Source organism: Passer domesticus, chromosome 5, assembly GCF_036417665.1.
Source record: "Passer domesticus isolate bPasDom1 chromosome 5, bPasDom1.hap1, whole genome shotgun sequence".
NCBI lineage: Eukaryota > Metazoa > Chordata > Aves > Passeriformes > Passeridae > Passer > Passer domesticus.
The window spans coordinates 34,481,961-34,501,130 of record NC_087478.1 but is presented as its reverse complement, the minus strand read 5'-3'; the positions used below and the strand labels follow the sequence as shown (position 1 = coordinate 34,501,130).

Sequence of the window (19,170 nt, the reverse complement as noted above, 5' to 3'; positions counted from 1 at the left end):
GCAGACATCCCTGTGAAAATTATCCTTATATATTGCCTCTTATTTAAGGATATGCTGGTACTATCAAGTGGTGCCTTTTTAATGCTGAAATTACTAGCAATATTTAAGAGTCTCTGCACGAGCCTTTCGGCTGGGAGAGCAGCTCCAATAGTTACCTATTTTCCATATATGTAGACAAGCTGTGACACTTTCACCCTTATTGACATGATCTGCATAAGCCATGTGGCTTCCATTAAGAAGGGTCCACACAATATAGTCAACTCTCCATTATCTTGGCTAATAGGAGAATAGAATAACCCAGATAAAGGAAAGACATGCATAATTATTACTTCCAGATAAGAGCCGGCTCAAATATTTCTGTACTGTGCTCCCCAGACAGAGCTTGTACTTCTGTCAGAGCTTGCCAGCTTAGAGTTTATTAAGTCAGGCATTACCTGCATCTGATACAAGCAAGGAAGCTTGGGATTTCCTATGATTTAATCACTCCACAAATATTCTAGTAACTGAAAATCATCTCAGCCATAATTAAATAACAACTTCCATATTCACCCTTTTATATGTTCTGATACTGGCACAGTGTAGACCCAGTCAAGCATGGCCAAGTCAAGGTTGAACGTAGAATAATGAGGAAAGACAAACTGCCTGAAACACAATAGTTAAGTTCAAGACACAAGGGAATGCAGAAGACATACAAGGATGTAAAAGGACTTTGGATTCGCATGAAACAGTGAAATTAAAACAAGTGCTTCATCACTTATTTCCAGATAGCAATCTCAGAAGAAGCACTCTCAGGATTGTCACAGGTAACACATGAACTACATTTCTACATGAACTATCAGAGGTTTCTGGTTTTTTAGTGTGTTGCAATTGCTCAGCCACATTGAACATTTGTCAGTTGTGGGCTCTCATTATGTATAATCTTCACAGACCTTTTAGTACTAATATATATCCTTTCTGATCTCTGATAGCTACTGGTACGTAAATTGTATTGTTCAGTCACAAGAGACACTAAGTTCTGTAACAGATATATAGACAAAATTACCAATAGAGAAAGAAATAATGTTTTCTTACAAAGAAAATTTAAAATGTTGCAAACATTTTTTTCTGAATTTTTATGGAAGGGAAAGGATAGTGAAGAAATAAACTCAGACCTAATGAAATCAGCAACACTATTTCTTAAACATTGAAGTGAATCATTTTATAGAAACCAAACTGTTGCCAGGAAAGTTTTTAATGGTATACTTGTACATGACATTGTGCTGAAGAATTGATGATTATATTCTGCCACATTCCATGTTTCATTTACAAATTAGCATTGCCTTGGTTTGTCTGCACATTACAGTTAGACAGAGCTACACAATAATGCAAGCCACAGGCCAAGCTGTAAAGGGAAAACTGATGGCTCTGATAAATCAGCCATCTCATGTAACTGGCTACAGAAAGAGCAACTGACAGCAAATCACAGTGCCAAACATATCAAATCCCTAAATATCTGTTCATTTTGCTTAAAGCATCACATACAGTGTTTAGATCACTGCGGAGGTCCTGGACAACATTTTCTATACTCCTGGTATCCTTCAGAATCTCAATGCTTTGCGTATATGGATTGAAATACACAGAGAAGGGACGATTGATGGATTTGGCGAAGTCCCTGAAAGGAAAAAAAGAAAATTAACTTCCCTTTTTTCTTTTCCCAGGCACTAAAAAAGAGAAAATTAGATTTTTGAGTCAAGGAAAATAATTTACCTCATCTTTTCTTTGGCCTCTTCAAAACTCTCTGAAACAAAGTAAACTTCCTGGAAAGTAGTGATAAGGCATTCTTGCAAACAGGTTGTCTTTGGATCGAATGTTTTCACATTGGCCTTGTCAGAGAGAGCATGCTGCAAAATACACCACAGGATCTGTTAAACTGGATTTTGATAATGCGGTGTATCTATATCATCTGCTCATATATACAGCTTTTATATCGCTGTCCTGTATGTTTCCCACTAACTGGTAGCTCGTTTTGTTTTACATACAGCGTTTTTTCAGTCTGAACAGTCAACAGAAGTTGTTATTTAAAAAGCTCTTACTATGGGAGATGGTTTTTCCCCATAATAATAATAAAGAGGATGTTCAAAATGCACCCGCCATGAGCATATACAGACGTAAATGTTCAGATGGAAAAGGGAAAACCATCAAATAACCATCCTTGAAATATTATCTATACAATTATAAATATATATGTCCCCAAAATCTCATTTAACTAGCACAATTAATCTTCGTCTTGGTAGGTAAATTGGGTCTGACTAAACCATTCATGTAATATGTACTTTACATTTTCAAGAAAATCACATGGTATTTTTCTGACAGCGAAAGTGAAACTACATCTCTGAAAACCCATCCAATAATGGCAACGTATTGCAAGACAATGAAAAGCATTACTCTTCTGCCACACAACCTGAGCAATAATGCTTCACACAGTACTGCAAAGAAAAAATAACTAAACAGATATAAATAAGTACAGAAGAAACATTGGGCAGATAAGGCAAATGCTACACAGAGCAGAGATTTCTGATCAGCCTTTCTCTTTGTATGACTCGCACACGTCACTAGAAAAGAGAGGTTCAGAACTGAAAATCAGATACTGAGACATTTGCCTGGAAAATGTTTTCGCACTCCCCTTTCAAACTGAATACTTGTGTTGGTTTTTGGATCTACCTTATCTTCTAGAGCACACATATTTTCATTCTCAGTCCCCTGTTACAGAAGTATAAGGTAAGAAAGCAGAGCATATTTAGGTCACCTTTCAACCTTCTTTAGTCCCCTGATATCTATATAGAGTGAAGATGTGAATGAAAAGCATAAAGAAATGACAGGGAGGAAGTAGATCCCTGAGGTCCAAAGGTGCCTCTGATTTCTTTACTTTCCATCTGCATAGACATTCTTTACAGTGGAGTAAAGTATTAACCTTAAGGTATTCACCACAACTTTCATCCTTGCTCTTGCTTATGCTCATTCCTAAATCCCTGTGAAAGGCTCTGAAAATATCATACTAACTCTCAACCTGAAGTCTCCAAATAGCAGGACAGAAAACTGGAACAAGAGCCTCTTCCTCCCACCTCCTCTCTCTCCAAAAATAAATACATGAAAAATTAATGCATGGAATCTTAAAATGTCAGGGAATTAACTTTCTTTAGTACATGTATCTTTTCCTTCTCACAAGGTTTGCTGTTTCTAGCCAGCCATTAGTTAAACAGGTTTGAAAACACATATAAAAAAATGAGTTCTCAACCATCATCCTCGTCCAAAAGGACTGCAGGAACAGGCCCACCTTATTAGGCCCCTGCCTATATCCCTCTTGTCACTTTCTCTTTGCAGAACCCTCTTGAATACTTCTAAATTAAGGCATTTACCTCCTTCTATTGAAATTAATTTGCTTTTTTTCACTTGGAATTATAATAGATTCCCTGGAGGGTAACTATAGATAAAAATCTCCTCTTAAGGTGCCTCTGTGCTTCCAGGTGAGACTTGGTGGTTCAGATGTCTAAAGCACAAAGTTTCAAAACTCTGAGTGGACTGAGTGAGGTTGATTCCTTGCAGGAAATCAAGATGATGATACAGGCCATGATTCCATAAGAACTGACTGCTTCTGACTCATGGATTCTTTCCTGTACCGTGAAAGGTTCAACAGAAAGGGGGACGGTGTTAACTTCTCTACATACTAAGGCCTCTGATGGGCCAGGCCTAGTCCTTGGGACTGAAGTTATCAGCATTGAAAAGGGATCCAGCCTTTGACTCCAACATTGTGAGCAACTGTTCTAGTCACTGAGCCCTAATTTTATAAAAGGAGAGAGTTTAAAGAGAAGGAAAGGCTGATGCTACTACAGGGGATGTCCTCTGAGAAAGTCTTTCTAGATACTGTCCTCAGATAATCAATATGAAATTACTGTTTCTTTCTGGATCCCGGTTTAGTTATACATGAACAGAGCTGCTGTTTCACAAAGCAACTCTGAAGAGAGTGGAACATGAGGACAGCAGCACATGTGCACCCTGGAAACCAAGGGTAAAGTAGTCAGAGATGTCTTCAAAATCAGGTGACAACGGATCAGTTATTCTTAGGATTCTAGTTTGGAAACAAATGGTGTAAATTCTCGTGAATTCCCATCCGAGATACCTGTCTCCCCTCCAAGTTCTTCTGGTTCTTAGATCAAGTAGGAATTGTCATGACTACCAAAGCAATGTTTCCATCTTTGCAAGTCTGGATGGTGTTTTCAAATTGCACAGCCTGTCACCTGTAACATCTTCTGTTGAGTTGATATGTTAACACCAGAAATGCCAGAGTTCAGCAATTGAAATGAGCCTGCAGACAAACCTTTAGAGAGACCATAAACTATCTAGCATGAACTAGAATGGTCAAGACACTGACTCAAAGCTGGCCAGAGAATTTATCAGAAACTTTACAGTGCTGTAAAATGCTGGTCCTTGGCAATCTTAACATTTTGAAGTATATAATCTCAACAAAAATAAAAAAGAAAGAATTGTCTGGTGAGTCCAAAAGCTTTCAGCTTCAGGCCTTTGTTTTTTAAATACATGTTATTCACTTATGGTTTGGTTGGACATTCAGTAAGTACCCAATACATATGTCTCCATAAGTAACCTCTATGTTATCCACCTCCAATGAGATGTTAGGGCTAACACTCATGGAAAATAGTTTTTGGTAAAATAGGGCAGCTCACCATCTTGTGGATCTGTGATAACGGTCTCTAATGGCTAGTAATACTGTTGGTGAGTATTCTTCAGTTCAAGAAATAAGAATCTGGAGTGAAACTTCTAAATGACTCATCACTGATTCTCAGAAAAAGCAGCAGTATCAGACAGCTTAAGAAGCAGACAATCATTTGTACTGAAAATAAGCATAACAATATAGAAATGCCTCCACTCCCTGCCAGATGAAAGTTTAAAAGCGTGACTGGGGACCTAACAACTTGTGTCTGAGGCCTAGACTGTCTGATGCATTGTACAGAGAATGGAAGATACAACACAGAATCTAAAGAAGCCTTTTACACGTTTCTGTGGTGGCGGCTGGTCAGAAATACTAGGGCATGTCAGATGGCACCAGGCATTTACACTGCACAACTGTGAATCATTTCCTAAGTGACCGCTATCACTGACACATGAAAAAAGAGTTTGGTCTTGTAATTCTTCCTTTGAGTATAAAAATGGATTGCAATAATACAACTCAGAGCTTTTCAGCTTTGAGAAAGAAAATAAATGAAACAAAACCCAAAAAGTAAAATCTTCAGCTAGCAAGGGGGAAACTTGAGATGAGTTATAAATACTGCACTGTCTGAGAAGTACAGGAGGGCAGAATAAGAACACAGGCGAGAAGTTGTGAGTGTGCCAGTACTGATTTTATCTCCTTGTTTTCCCAGGGGGACTACCTAGAGTCTTGAAAAACCTGCTCTTAAATGTTTTCCTGCTTATCTACAAAATATGTTGTGAATCTGACAGTGTCCTGATATTACCGGAAGATTTTGTTCAATAGTGTAATTTTATATGTTGTCTAGAAAAATATGGAAAATCTCTCTGTTTAAAGATTCTTAAAATTAGCATCTCAGACCCAAGAGTTGTTTTCTTCATCCTCTTCAGAAAACAAAGCCAAAATTTGCATTTTAATATTTCTGGCTGGCACTTCTTAAATTATCATTAAAACAAAATAATACAATTGGATACTGTATTTGACTTTAAAAATTTATATAGAGAGATTTTAAGTCTACATCTCTAATATAGAAGCATACAACAGGTATGTATGACTTGATCTACAGCCAACTGAAGTTGATAGGAGACTCCTTTAATGAAAGAGTTCAAGAGAGCATCGCACAAATTGAATGGATTAAAGTTTCCAAAGACATTTGAACTGCTTTTTAGAAACAGTTTTAATAATTGAAATGTACATTATTTCCACCTTATCTCTAAGCCCCAAATACATACTGTGTAATAGTGTTAGCTAGAGTTAACCTGACTATATTAGGCAGAACATTTTATAACTACTTACTGTATTATTCGATTCCCCCCAGGCTTCATTTTTAATCTTCTCTTTCTCCTTATTTTGTTGTGCTTTTAAATTTTTTTTACTTGATGCTTTCATAGCATGCACACAAGGAGATGCATTTTTCATTATCTGAAATTTTAGGTCTAAATACTGAGTGGGGAAAAAGATTTCAAGGGAATCCTACAGTGATAGGCTGGTGCACACATTTCTCTAGCTTTTACAATTATTTGTTACTAGAGCTGTTGACCAGATTTGTGAAGTGGAGCAGTGTAATACAGAAACAGGGATGACTGAACAAGCCATTCAGTCCCCCAAACAGCCCAAATACTGCTTGCCATTTCTGCCCTACAAATAGACTCATATACTTCTGAAAATTTATAAAAATTATATATAAAATTGGCCACCACTTTTCTTCCTGCGCATACCACTGCATTGAAAAGAGAGCTGATAGGGACAGAAGTTGGAGAAAGGCTTTTCTTCTTGCTCACAAAAGCATATTAATAACAAATGCCTGTGCAATCTCAAGGGCATCCTCAGTAAATTTGCAGAGAACACCAATTTGGGCAGCAGCATTGTTCTGATGGAGAACAGGAAGGCTCTGCAGAGGAATCTGGACAGGATGGATCAATGGACTGAGGCCAGTTCTTGAGGTTCAACAAGGCAAAGTGCCAGGTTCTGCACTTGGGTGCCATCAACCCCAAGCAGCAAAGAGTGGCTGGAAAGTGGCACATCAGAAAAGGACATGAGGGTGCCGGTCAACAGCGACCAGGAGCCAGCAGTGTGCCCAAGTGGCCAAGAAGGCCAATGGCATCCTGGTCTGTATTGGCAATAGTGCGTCCAGCAGCACGAGGGCAGTGACTGTCCCTCAGCACTAGTGAGGCCACACCTCAAGTCCTTGTCCAGTTTTGGGCCTCTCAGTCAAAGAAAGACATTGAGGTTCTGCAGGGTGTCCAGAGAAGGGCAGTGGAGTTGAGGAAGGGTCTGGAGCACAATGATGAGGAGCAGCTGAGAGAACTGAGTTTGCTTAGCCTGGAGAAAAGGGACCTCAGGGGACATCTTTCACTCTCTATAGTTGCCTACAAGGGGATTGTAGCCAGGCAGGGGTTGGTCTCTTTACCCAAGTGAAAAGTGGCAGGAAAAGTGGAAATGTCTTCAAGTTGTGCCAGGGGAGGTTTAGATGGGATATTAGGAAAAATTTCTTCACCAAAATTGCCAAACATTGGAGTAAGCTACCCAGGAAAGTGGTTGAGTTACCATCCTTGAAAGGTATTTAAATTATGTGTGGATATGGCACTTGAGGACGTGACCTAGTGGCATATTTGGCAGTGCTGGGTTAACAACTGGATTTGGTCATCTTAGAGAACTTTTCCAACTTAACTATTCTATAACTCTAAAGCCAAGGTAGCAAAACTCAACATTTCAAGATCAGTCTTCCTAGCAGCAGGGTTACATAAGTATTTAAACTTCTATGGGCCATAGCCATCCCTGTCTAAAGCATGGCAGAAGTTATTTCTGAAAGGATGTTTTCACTCTGACACCTGTGAGAAGTACAAGTGTTGCACACATAATGAGGGACATGTCATGGCCATGCAATCTGAGTCAACATTGCTCTCATCATTTTCAGAGCAATTGCTGCCATCAATAAGGATTTCAGTTACAATCAGTCTATTAGCATTACCTGCCTTCAGGTCAAGGAAGAAATTTGCCCTCCCAGTAGGTGCTAGGAGGGAAATTGCTTTCCCAAGAAACAGTAGAAAGTGACAATGACTTGATGCAAGGCTGTGTACCAAAGTCATGGGTGCCCAGACTTTCTCCTTCCTAAGCATCTCCCTGAAAATATTTTATTCCTGCCAGGATTGTGGTCTAGAAATGGCTTCTCCCATGGTCATTTTATCAGAAAACTTAGCAGTTCTTTGCATTTTTTCCCTTAACTTTTATCTTCTTTTCCACCCTGCAGAACACTTCCACAGACTTTTGGAATATTTTTCACCTTATCAGTCCCTTCATGGAGGTGGTATGGTGCTGTTCTGTTCCCACAGCACACAAGTGCTTAGTTTATCAGTAACTGCAATTTCTAACTTAAGATCAGTATATGCAAGATCTGGTGAAATTTAGTATCTTATGATACACAGGAGGTCAAATCAAATTATCTAGTAGTCTCTTCTGGCACCATATCTACAAAACATATATATAGTGTACTAGAAAAGTATACAATATTATTGACTTAGATCAAAATTACTATGATATATATCTGGCCATAACACTGTAGCAGATCAATATAGTCCGTTAATGTGCAGATTATTTAGCTTTTAGCATTGCTTTTCAAAAGGATTATTTTTTGCGTTTATACTCTCAGTTTACTGCTGAGTAAAGAACCCAGATCTGGGGGTCACAAATGTGTGGTACCAAATATGCAGACTTGACAAGAACAATGCATTTGTTTATGACATTGATGGTAGAAGATTTATTATGTTCTTGACTATTCACTTCTTCTTTTTTATGCCCTAAGATTTTGTAAATGATATGGTAGGTATTTTCAGGGTCATCACCTAGCAACCTTAACTGTTAGTTTAAATAAAAGTTTAAATAAAAGGCCTTTACAGAATCCTGCAGAGTTTGGGGGTTAGCACTGAATGTTGCTGAGCCAAAGGAAAACAAGTGGGGCATCTTCATCCCTTTTCATTCAGACATCTTTGCACTGTGAGTATAAAATATTGCCAGACAGATACAGAATGTTTCTGTGGCTGGAGTATGCAGAGAACTGAGAGCAACTCTAATGCAATCAAAGAAAAAACACTAGAGAAGGTAATTTACTTCAACATTTTTTACTACTGGAAGTATAGCAGTTTTACTAATGAGTTTCAGCACAAATATTCACAGTTACAGGTAAAACAGCAAAAAGGCACTGAGATACTTCTATTAAACTGCCAAGTAGCTCACCAAAAGCCAGCCCTGGAGGGTGGGAAGATGTGTAAACACAAATAAATAACAGATATGCTGCAAAATAGTTTTCAATACTCTTCCATATATGCTTTCTAAATCCAAATGTTTACCTGCAAAGCCACCAAGAGTTCATTTGGGTCTCTGAAGATGGTACTCCTCCCTCTCTTTACCCTTCCCTCCCATCTTGCTAACTGAGAGATGTATTATGTCCCAAAATAATACAGCTGTGACAAAATACCTTTTGCCCATACCCCATCTTTTTTAGGCATTAAAAGAGGAAATTAATTATCCACTTCAACTACTCACACCATGCATGGTTAAACACTTTCACCCTTAAAAGAATAGGGCTCTATGTATTGTAACATAGGCAAGTTCAATGTGAATTTATACACATTCCTTAATTTTAAATATGATTAATCTACTGAATCAGGATCTTAATGAATGCTGTTCTTTTCATATCAATAATGAATCCACCCAAGTACACTGCATTACTTAGAACAGAATCATGTCTGATTTCCAGCATTTTGTTGTGGGTATTAAAAATACGTGCTCCTCATACAAACACGGCTTTTAGAGCCCAAGGCACTCTTACCTGTTAGAACCCTTGAGCCCCCTTTGACAAGAAATGAAAATTCAAACAGAAATCAGTTTTTTAGTTTATAGTTGCTTTGGTACTTTGGGCCTTACAAGTCCATTTCATGCTTCAAGTGCCAGATGATATTTCAAACAAAGCTTTTAGGTCAATACTGTATTTTAAATACAAGCTTTTTATCTTGAGAATTTTAACTGTTATTTGCAAGTCAATATATTTATATCTAACTATTTTTTTTGTTAAGATTAAAATTTTACTATGCTTTAAGGGTACATACCTTTAACTCTCCAATAGAAGACAGAAGTCCTGCCCCATAAGCACGCAGTTGTCCTTCTTGCTTGCAAAGGCCAAATTCAATTGTAAAGAAATAGCACTGTAAAATATACAGATATTCAGTACAAATAGTATAGTGGCAAACGAGCACTTCAGCAATAACAATCAATACCATATTCACTTGCCTGTCCCGCTTCTTTAGAATTACCTACTTTGAATATAATCTCAGATAACATGTATTATTGCTGCTAAGTAATTTAAATGTCATGCTCAGCAGTAAGGAAACTTTGCACAACAATTTGAGATTTTGTTCTTTGTCTGGGTACACAAGCAGCTCACAGGAATGACCAATTAGGAACAGACAAGCAAGATCATTTTTAGGTGTCAAAGATGCTGATAGTGGCCTACAGAGGTTTTTAAAACCTTCAGAAATAAGTGAGATACCTCAAAACAGAATCCTGCAAGGTAATTGGTCTGACTGTCTAGGAGCATCTGAAGATCTCTAAGATGTTGTTCAGAGCATTCAATTTTAAGCTCAAGCTGATATCACTTTAAAGTCTGAAACATACTTGAGTTGTCCTGAGTTGAAATGAATTTACTTATATGTATGTTCTTAAGAGCCTTCTTGAGTTGAGGCCTTAGTCTTCACTAGATTTTATTCTGTCATAAATAAAGAACGAATATGGCATTTGGCTTCTTGAATTGCAGAAAGAAAATTATATTCAGTCAAATGAATTCACTTGATGAATGAATTCACTTGACCAATTACAATTGGTTTTTAGATCTACATTCCATCAGGTAATGTATCTAACCTGTAAAACTGATGACAAGCTGCAAAAAGAGATCTGTTAAATCAACATAACAGTATTGTATCCAACTTTGCTGCACCCACCTAACAAAGTTAAATGTTAGGAAGATCATAAGAAGCACTGACAGCCCACTGTCCACTAAATGCTAAAGGTCACGGTCACTTCTGCTCTGATGGTACTGAATTTTATTTTGGTTTTTTTACAACATATCACATGCTTTTTGATATTAGATCAAACAGCTGAGGTCAAGATAGTAACTATTTCTACGTATGAAGGTTTTAGGAAGTTGAGTCCTAATTTATACGAAAATATTGCACATATATATACACATATCCCTATATATGTTTGTGTTTATTACACCATCTGACAATTTCAGATTTTGTGCAAAGGGGCATAACTCCACTGAACCTAGAAGATTTACATGTCTTTGCAGGAGAAATGAATTTTGGATAAGAAATTACCCAATATTTTGTACTAAATTTTCGGGGTTTTAAGTAACTTCAGAATACATCCTAATACAATGTTGGTTTTTTCCATTCACTTCCTCCTTAACTCCCAACTCTTCCAGACTGGGTATCATATTAAATATAGAAGACCAGAAATTAACAGTTCTTTTAAGTTCAACCAATCTTTAGAAATTCAGAAATTATTAATTGCTTAGCCTCATAAAAGTTTCTGTACAGCTAGTGATTCATACAGCATAGCATTATGCAGAAGTGTATAATAAAAATAATAATAAAAACATGAGCCCCGCATCTGATCCAAACCTGCTCGGTCAGCTGAGAAGAAGAAACAGTGGCAGAGACTTCAAATGTCTCAAGTCTGATTCCATCACAGTAGTCAAATGCACAGATATCCATAAAGGGAGGTGAAAGCACAACATCATCAAATAAAGCAAACAAAGAAACAAACCCAAAATATCAAATTTCCACCTCTGGCTATGCTATTGACTCAGGTAAATCAAGCTGGCATAAAATTTTTCAGTACATACAGTGAGCTGATGTCACCACTTAGGAGTGATGGTTTCCAAACAAATGGTGTCTGAGGGACAAACAGCCAACAACACAAAATTACAAAGGCATCACAGAAGTAGTGAGTGAAGCTGAGCGACCTATCACAGAGAGTACAAATTTCGCTTCCCTGCCTGAATATTTTGCCAGAAGAGCTATCAGAAGGCCACAGTCCTGTTTGTTGAATGTGTCCCCCTCTTCCTCAGAGTTCCGTGTAGGAATCTATCAGGTAGTCGTCCTTATGCTGCTAACATTAACATTCTGACAGACATACAACAAGATTAAACTCCTGGTAAAACACAGTGATCATGCTCATTTTTATTTTTAAAACCAGCAGCAGCTAAAAAGGAGTCTGGTGTTTGTATGTTTTAGATCTGTAAGAGAAACACTTAGGTCAACAGTAGAGGTGCTCCACATGTGGGGACTTTCTTAGGCTGGAGAAGACCAAACCAATGTCATGCTGCTCCCAGGAGAAAGTCAAATGCCCACTTAGCAATCTATAGGGCCAGCAGAGGGAAGGAGGAGAAACATTCTCCACTCCTCTGAGGATGTGCACTCTGGAGGCTGGAAAGCACAGAAGGAAGAGGAGCTAACACAGGTGCCAGAGAGAGCAATCCCTGCTGTCCAGAGTGAGCAGTGTCCTGTCCACAGCATAGGACTAGACAGGTGGAACTTGATTCCACTTCCTCCTTGATGGATAGACAGTACTTAAAGAGGGAGCTTCTTTTACATTGGTTCAAAAATTATTATAATTGTTACTGTAATAAAAGGGAGTCATATTTATGAGCTAAGGCTTGCTGGTGAGAGCCAATCTTTACTATTTATAAGACTTGTACTCTCAGTATAACTAATTAAAATAAAACACATAAATGGCAATACGTCTGCCTACTACTAACTTGTGATATCAAACTGCAGCATTAAGAAAAGCCTTTCAAATTAAAAGCTGATTATAAATTTTCCACATGCAACCACTACAGTCTTGGATTTAAGGGTGCCCTGCTTAGCCAAGAAAGTGCAAAGCTCACCCAATGCTGCCATCTTCAGATCAGTAGTCAGCAATACACAACTCCCCCCACACATCTACTCACACGTGCAAAGGTGGCTCAGTGGACTAGAGTGTGCAGGCTTTGGTAAGTTGTGTTCTCAAGCCTACAAACATCGAGGCATACTGATAAAGAGTTTAAATATTAACCATAAAGGTACACTTTTTATAGACCAGACACATAGACACCCCAGTAAATGTGTCTCTTTGTATGGTAAACTACAGTTGTGATATTCTATATTACACACAGGATAAGCACACTGGAGTGGGAATGACTGAACAAAGCAGTGGCTGTTGAGATGAACACATTTTTTTGAAGCCTCGCCTGAAGACAAATTTGGTTACATGTAGGCTGGTAAATGCAAGCACAAACAGGGTCATCCAGGCTCTCCTGGTCTGATTTGAAATCTTGGACTTGTCTCTGACATACTCCCTAGACTGTGGCCACAGATATTTGGTTCCTCTACAAACTAAAGGAATATCTATACTTTACTTTCAGGTCCACCTCACCTTTGGGGTGAAGTGTGTATTTGCTACAATTATAAATAGGCTCTTGAAGTAGGAAAGGTGGCTTTCCATGTTGTATAAATTCTGGAGTTCTTAAAGAGCATTACTGTCACCATCGTATTTCCTGGAATAATCAATCCCTTTGCCAGGATTTCTCTCCTGGGAAGTTGAGAAGCCTCAGAGAAAAAGGAAAACAATAATTGTCTGATTTGCTTCTGTGTTTTGCTGCCTTAGAATGTAGTTTAGACATTGTTTACCAACAGGTGGTTGTTTTATTAGTTTCATATTAATTTTTTTTTTTTTTACTTATTGGCCAATCGCACCCAAGCTGTGTCAGACTCTAGAGAGAGAGTCACGAGTTTTTCATTAGTATCCTTTCAGCCTTCTGTCTGTATCCTTTCCGTATTCTTTAGTATAGTTTAGTATAGTATTCTTTAATATAAAATAAATCATAAAATAATACATTACCCTTCTAAGAACATGGAGTCAGATTCATCATTTCCTCCCTTCGTCTAGGAACCCCACAAATACAAGACCTTACAGTAAAACACTGCTCTATTAGTCAAATCAGCAAAATGAGATGAAGAATCAAAATGCCAAATGAGGGATCAGAAATAATTTTTATACCAAGTGACATCAATCAAGACTGTGCCAGGAGCACAAGACTGTCTTCAGTATAATTTAATTCTATTTCTCTTATTTATTCAAAAATATAAGAAAGATACTTTACAGTCATGCTCATAAAACATTATCTAATGGGTTCAAAATTATTTAACAGATGCATGGAAGAAAATCCAATTAAGGGCCATAAAATACTAATATAGCAGATTTCTTCCTTCAGAGCCCTTGAATCAAAAGTCATTGGCAAGTAAAGCAGTACATCAGGAAAATACCACCGTATGGCTTTCGACATATGCTGTCCTGCAGACGTCTGCAATTGCCTGGGTCAGAGACAAGATACTGGGGTAGCTCGTCTGGCCAAGTGTATATGTGATTTTAGGAGTCAGATCAGTTGTCCTGCTATTGATAGGAAAGATATAGAGAACATCAAGCCCTGGAAAACTCCAAACCTGGTCTTCAGGGTAAACAGTGTCTCTTCTTTGTATTCAGATACTGCCCTGCATTATAAACTGGACTACCATAAGAAAAAGAAAAAAAATCACTGACAGCTATGACAGCTAACAGAAAAAATCGTTATTCGAGGGTGCTTAGATATTTTCAAAGGCAGGAAAAAAAGGTCTGATAGGCTCAATTCTCCTCACCTGTCTGGTTTCTAAGCCTTTGAAAATCCCTTCTCACACCACATCATTTTGCATTTGAGAATCTCCCTCCTGGGATCTGTGCAAAGAACTTGTGCATAGTGTTGAGTCCTAGTGTCACAGAGTCAGTAGTAGAAAATCTGACTTGTTCTTAAAAAGGCCTTTCAAGCCATTCCACTTTGCTTAGTTTTCTTATTTTATAGGCGAAGACCAATACTTGCATCGCTTGGCAATTTTCAGCACAAAGTACAGTATGAGATTTTATCTGTTTTCTGAAAGTACCTTATTAAAATGTTGTCAAGATGAGTCCTGAGAACACCAAGCATGTCAAGAGCTAATTCACTTGTGCTCCCTGCCACAAGTGGGGAAGGATGAGAGATTGTGTAATTGCATGACTGCAATCTGATACATGGGCAGAAGACTCACCACTACATGAACTGCCAATGTCATGGGCCTACAGCCCCAGGCTGATGTGTAACAGCACAATCACTCTACATGTATATAAAATTAGTTGCCCTGAAGACAATACAACTATTAATATATGTAAGTATTCAAAAGACCAGCACCAAATAAATATTCTTAAGAAATATATTTATCTTGTTTTTACAGGATTGTAGATTTCAAAGGATATTAGAATGCACCACTCAATTGAAATGCATGTGATATGTTCACAATATGCAGAGATTAATTCCTTTTTCTTTAGGAGTCTTCTGATATTTTGCTCTAAAAATACTCACCTAGAGATTAAATCTCTCATAGAGTTGTAATTATCTAATAAATAAATAATTATATACCACTGAAAGACTTTTAAAAATCCCATTGTTAGAAATTAATCCTAAGAATTAATAAAATAAAAGTGTTTTCATTCCCCCTGTAAAAGGTGCTCAAATTGCAAGCTACTCTCAACTCAGAAATATATGTGACTCTCATTTGTGCTTTCTTTCTTCATTCAGAGCTGGTGCAAATAAATTTTTTAATAGTTGCTTATTTTTCAATCTCAAAAACATCAACAGTCACAACAACAAAAAAAACCCACAAAACACAGCTGGCATTTCACATTTGACTGAATTATTCAAAATTCAGTGTGTTGAGTAGTATCAGGAATGCTCTACTACAAGAAACAGATAGATGTAACAAAGGTAACCCAGGCAACTAGCCAATACAGCCCAGTGTTGGAGCCCAGACCTCAAGCAATACCAGCTATTTGACAGCTATTCATGTGGGAACATTAGTGAGCAGAAATGCAGGGAGATATCTGAACAACAAATAAATCTCATGATGAGCTTGTGAATAGATCAAAAGCAGAAGAGTAAAATTCGATAGCCAAGTCTCATTATAGGTGATTCACTTACCTCTAACAAAAGCAGTGACCCTATTCACAACCAACAGCCTTTCTAAATAAAAAAAAACAAAGTTTAATTCTTCAGATTTACCTTCTTGAAGAATTTTAGTCTGCCACTTTGAAAAGCATTTAGGCTCAGTGAAATGAGGTTTCCTTCAGGGATTGCAAAGTGAATATATTTAACAGTAGCCTCCTTTTTCCCCTCATCTCTCTTTTTTGCATTCAGACCTTTCACTGAAGGTGAATGCTTGGAACAATCTCTTTCTAAATAATAGTTTGAGTAGATGTGGTGCTGCTCATTAGGGTACTCTGGGATAGACACACACCAGCCTTCACGTTTCTGTTGACAGTCACAACACACAGTACCACTACATGCAAATTCCTCTAATGCAAGGCTTGACATACTCACAGAAAGCATGGCCTATAGTGAGCTCAGGGAGGCTTAACCCCTCGTGAATATTTTGAAATTATGCTTGTTTCTGCAGAAAAACTCATAATGGTAACCACAATAACATTACCATCATGCATTTGTTAGGGAGCAGAAAATGTACCTCAAGCAGCACAAATAAAGAGGTAACACTATATCTCCAACACCGGGGAGCCAGCCAAGACAAGACAATGTGTATGGCAGCTGCCAACCTTGCAGGTGCAATATGACTTCCAGAATAAGACCTGGAAAACACTCCTACTAACAATTTTGTGTCTCTTGAGAGAATATTTCTGTTATTCATTCTCACATGAAGGAGGCCCTCTTGCTGCTCTAAAGAGCAAGCACAGAGAGAGGAGGATGAAGCACTTCTGGGATTTTTCTGCTGTTGCAAAAGAAGTTAGTTCCCACACAGCTGAAGTCACATAATATCCCACTCCATGTTTGAATTGCTTCAGAATAATCTGAACTTAGGTTTGCTCTGTGCAAAGATGATGTCTGTCCATCCCACTCATTTTATCTCAGCCAAAAACTCTGGAGCTCTTTGGAGGTGAAGAATCAGGAACCTCAACACTTACACAGAAAGTCTGGTGTTTCCTGGCAAGGCAGCAATTCCCTTCCACCAAAGCTAGTGGTCACAAAGATGGTGCAAAAAATCAATGCTCCCAAAAGCACACTTGCTCAACATTGCCAGAAAAAGAACTCCTGTTTTTTTCAACATAATTAACTAACAGTGCTGAAGCTTAATATGCAGCTAAGAAGATGAGATCACTGAAACTAGAAACTGCTGCTTAGATAACTGTTAAACGTAAGTCATTGAAGTCCTAATGCTTCGCCCTTCCTATTTCCCCTTCCCTGTCATTTGACTCTTATCTAGAACAACTTCTAAAACCTGAGGGTTTAAGGTTTATTAATTTCATGTGGAGTTATTAAGAAAAAAATGATGTGAAATAATGAGCCATTTCCTTTCCACTTTATTTTACAACATATAACACGAATTCACATTCAGTGCTCCCTATTTTAGCTGAAAAGAGCATTCGCTCATTTCTTTTGCAAGCTGTTGATTCAAATTTTAGTCATCCAGAGATTTCATACAGGTAACATAACAGGGACAGTGAGGTTTCTTGACATGTCAGCTGGACTACATGAGATGGGATCCTCTGAAAGTGAATTAAAAAAAAAAAAAAAAGAAAAAGCTGAGCATATCACTCTGTTCAACCACATTCTTCAGTCTATGCTGCCTCATATGACACAGTTCATTAAGATCCTTCAAAATTCACAGGATGCAAGCAAGGACCGTCTTTATGGGTTTTCATTCCTGTTTTACACCTCTGTCCTGCTACTCTTACAGATGAGGACTTGGCACTAACACAATCTATCAAAGCAAGAACGGTCCTGATTTGCTAGGGTACAGGGGCCAGGGCTAGCACCCCACAGAGTTCTCCTCAGCCTTGTGGCTTATGCTACAGCTTAGAGAGTATGATTCCTCCAGCAGGAGCCAGGGACTTGAACAATGACAGGAGACATCACAAAAGTGAGAGAAAAATCGAAACAAATACACATACAAAGACATGATTTGTCTGTCCTTTGCCTGATGGCATACTGTTTTTATGGGTCATTGACCTTAGGACTGTTACCCCAAATTGTGAACTGCCTTGCTTAGAACATCCAGAGAACAGACAAGAACCACCTCAGACACTTTTTTCCCCCAGTATCACAAGCCAGAATCTCTACAGAAGCCTAGTCAGTCCTCAAGACATATTTACCACAGTTACCTGTAGACCTCAGCCCCAGTCCAACATTTTTTGCCTTCTCTAAAAAGGCCATCTTCCACTCCACGGCAAGCATGCTAAGCAGGCAACTCAGAAAAGAAAGCATAAACTTGCAGTACTCCGTAAAATACTCTTCAAGATGGGGAGGCAGAGTTCATCCTTTTGAAAAGGCTGCAATGCTCCAAGGAAACTGCAACAGGGAGAAACTGGCACAGGATTCTCTTCCACTTATCCTGGGATAAGCTTTCAACAGACTGGCTAAGTAAATCCAGAGATTATCAAGTCGCAAAGGTGAAGCAACTAATCACAGCACAGGCTACCCTCACTTTTTTGTAAGCAGGGAGTTACTGAACCACTGCCCTGTCCCAGTCCACTGTCAGAATTCATTACTCTGAGCTGTGAGGCCTCTTTAGAAACTACCCTGGGCCAGCCCAGAGACAGACCCTTGGTGTCCTCCCTAACAGGCATTCCCATGGGGAGGGCACCAGGCCACCCTGGTGTGGTGTGGTGCTTCTCCTGATGCCATTCCCTGGGGTAGGCTGTGTCACCACTAATTGCCAGGCTAATGACTATGACGGTTGTACTGCAGGGAGTGAGGCAGGAGAGCCACTGAGCCTCCCATGTCATTTTAGCCAAGGAGGGGTATGAGCTTCTTGTGTACATGATCAGCTGCAAAACTCCTAATGTATCTGCTAATGAGGGAAGGCTCTATTTTCAGAAAGGGGAGCAACCTCCTGGGGATAAAAGGATATCAGACCTTTTTCAAGTTCTGTAACTGTGGGGGCAAAAACATATAGAGAGAAGAGACAGGGACAACTGGCCAGTGAAGCTTTAAAATTCTAATTTCAAGGAAAAAATGCACTATTTCTTCACAGCCATATTGATTTCAAATTTATTTTCAAAGAGCAAAAAAGAGTTAGGATTTCATTCCAAAATTACCACCATCCACACTAATTTTCTAAACATTTTAAAAAGAAAATTAAGTTTTTGTATCTCTTTACTGAAAACTGATTTAATAGCTGACTTGTTTTCAAACATCACAGTTTCTAACAGAAACACTGCATTTAAGTTCAATGTTCTTTTAATCACATGAATGCCAAGGGACTCCCAAAAGCTTTTGTGACTCTTAATGCATTAACTCAACCTGCTCTGCAAAAAAG

At 38.4% G+C, this 19,170-nt stretch overlaps 1 protein-coding gene across 5 annotated transcripts in view; it reads right to left on the bottom strand.

Annotated features, from left to right (window-relative positions):
* Positions 1–458: 458 nt before the first annotated feature.
* TPH2 (tryptophan hydroxylase 2) overlaps positions 459–19,170 on the bottom strand; it is a 54,900-nt gene continuing 36,188 nt past the window's right edge. For 3 of the 5 annotated variants that reach the window (XM_064419521.1, XM_064419523.1, XM_064419522.1), the window contains exons 9-11: positions 9,847–9,942; positions 1,747–1,880; positions 1,135–1,651 (exon numbers count right to left, since the gene is read on the bottom strand). In XM_064419521.1, coding sequence (XP_064275591.1) covers positions 1,477–1,651; positions 1,747–1,880; positions 9,847–9,942 — 405 coding nt within the window. In that variant the 3' untranslated portion in view covers positions 1,135–1,476. Of the gene's footprint in view, positions 1,652–1,746; positions 1,881–9,846; positions 9,943–19,170 lie in introns of those variants that run through there. The other 2 variants (XM_064419520.1, XR_010362121.1) reach the window with 2 other exon arrangements.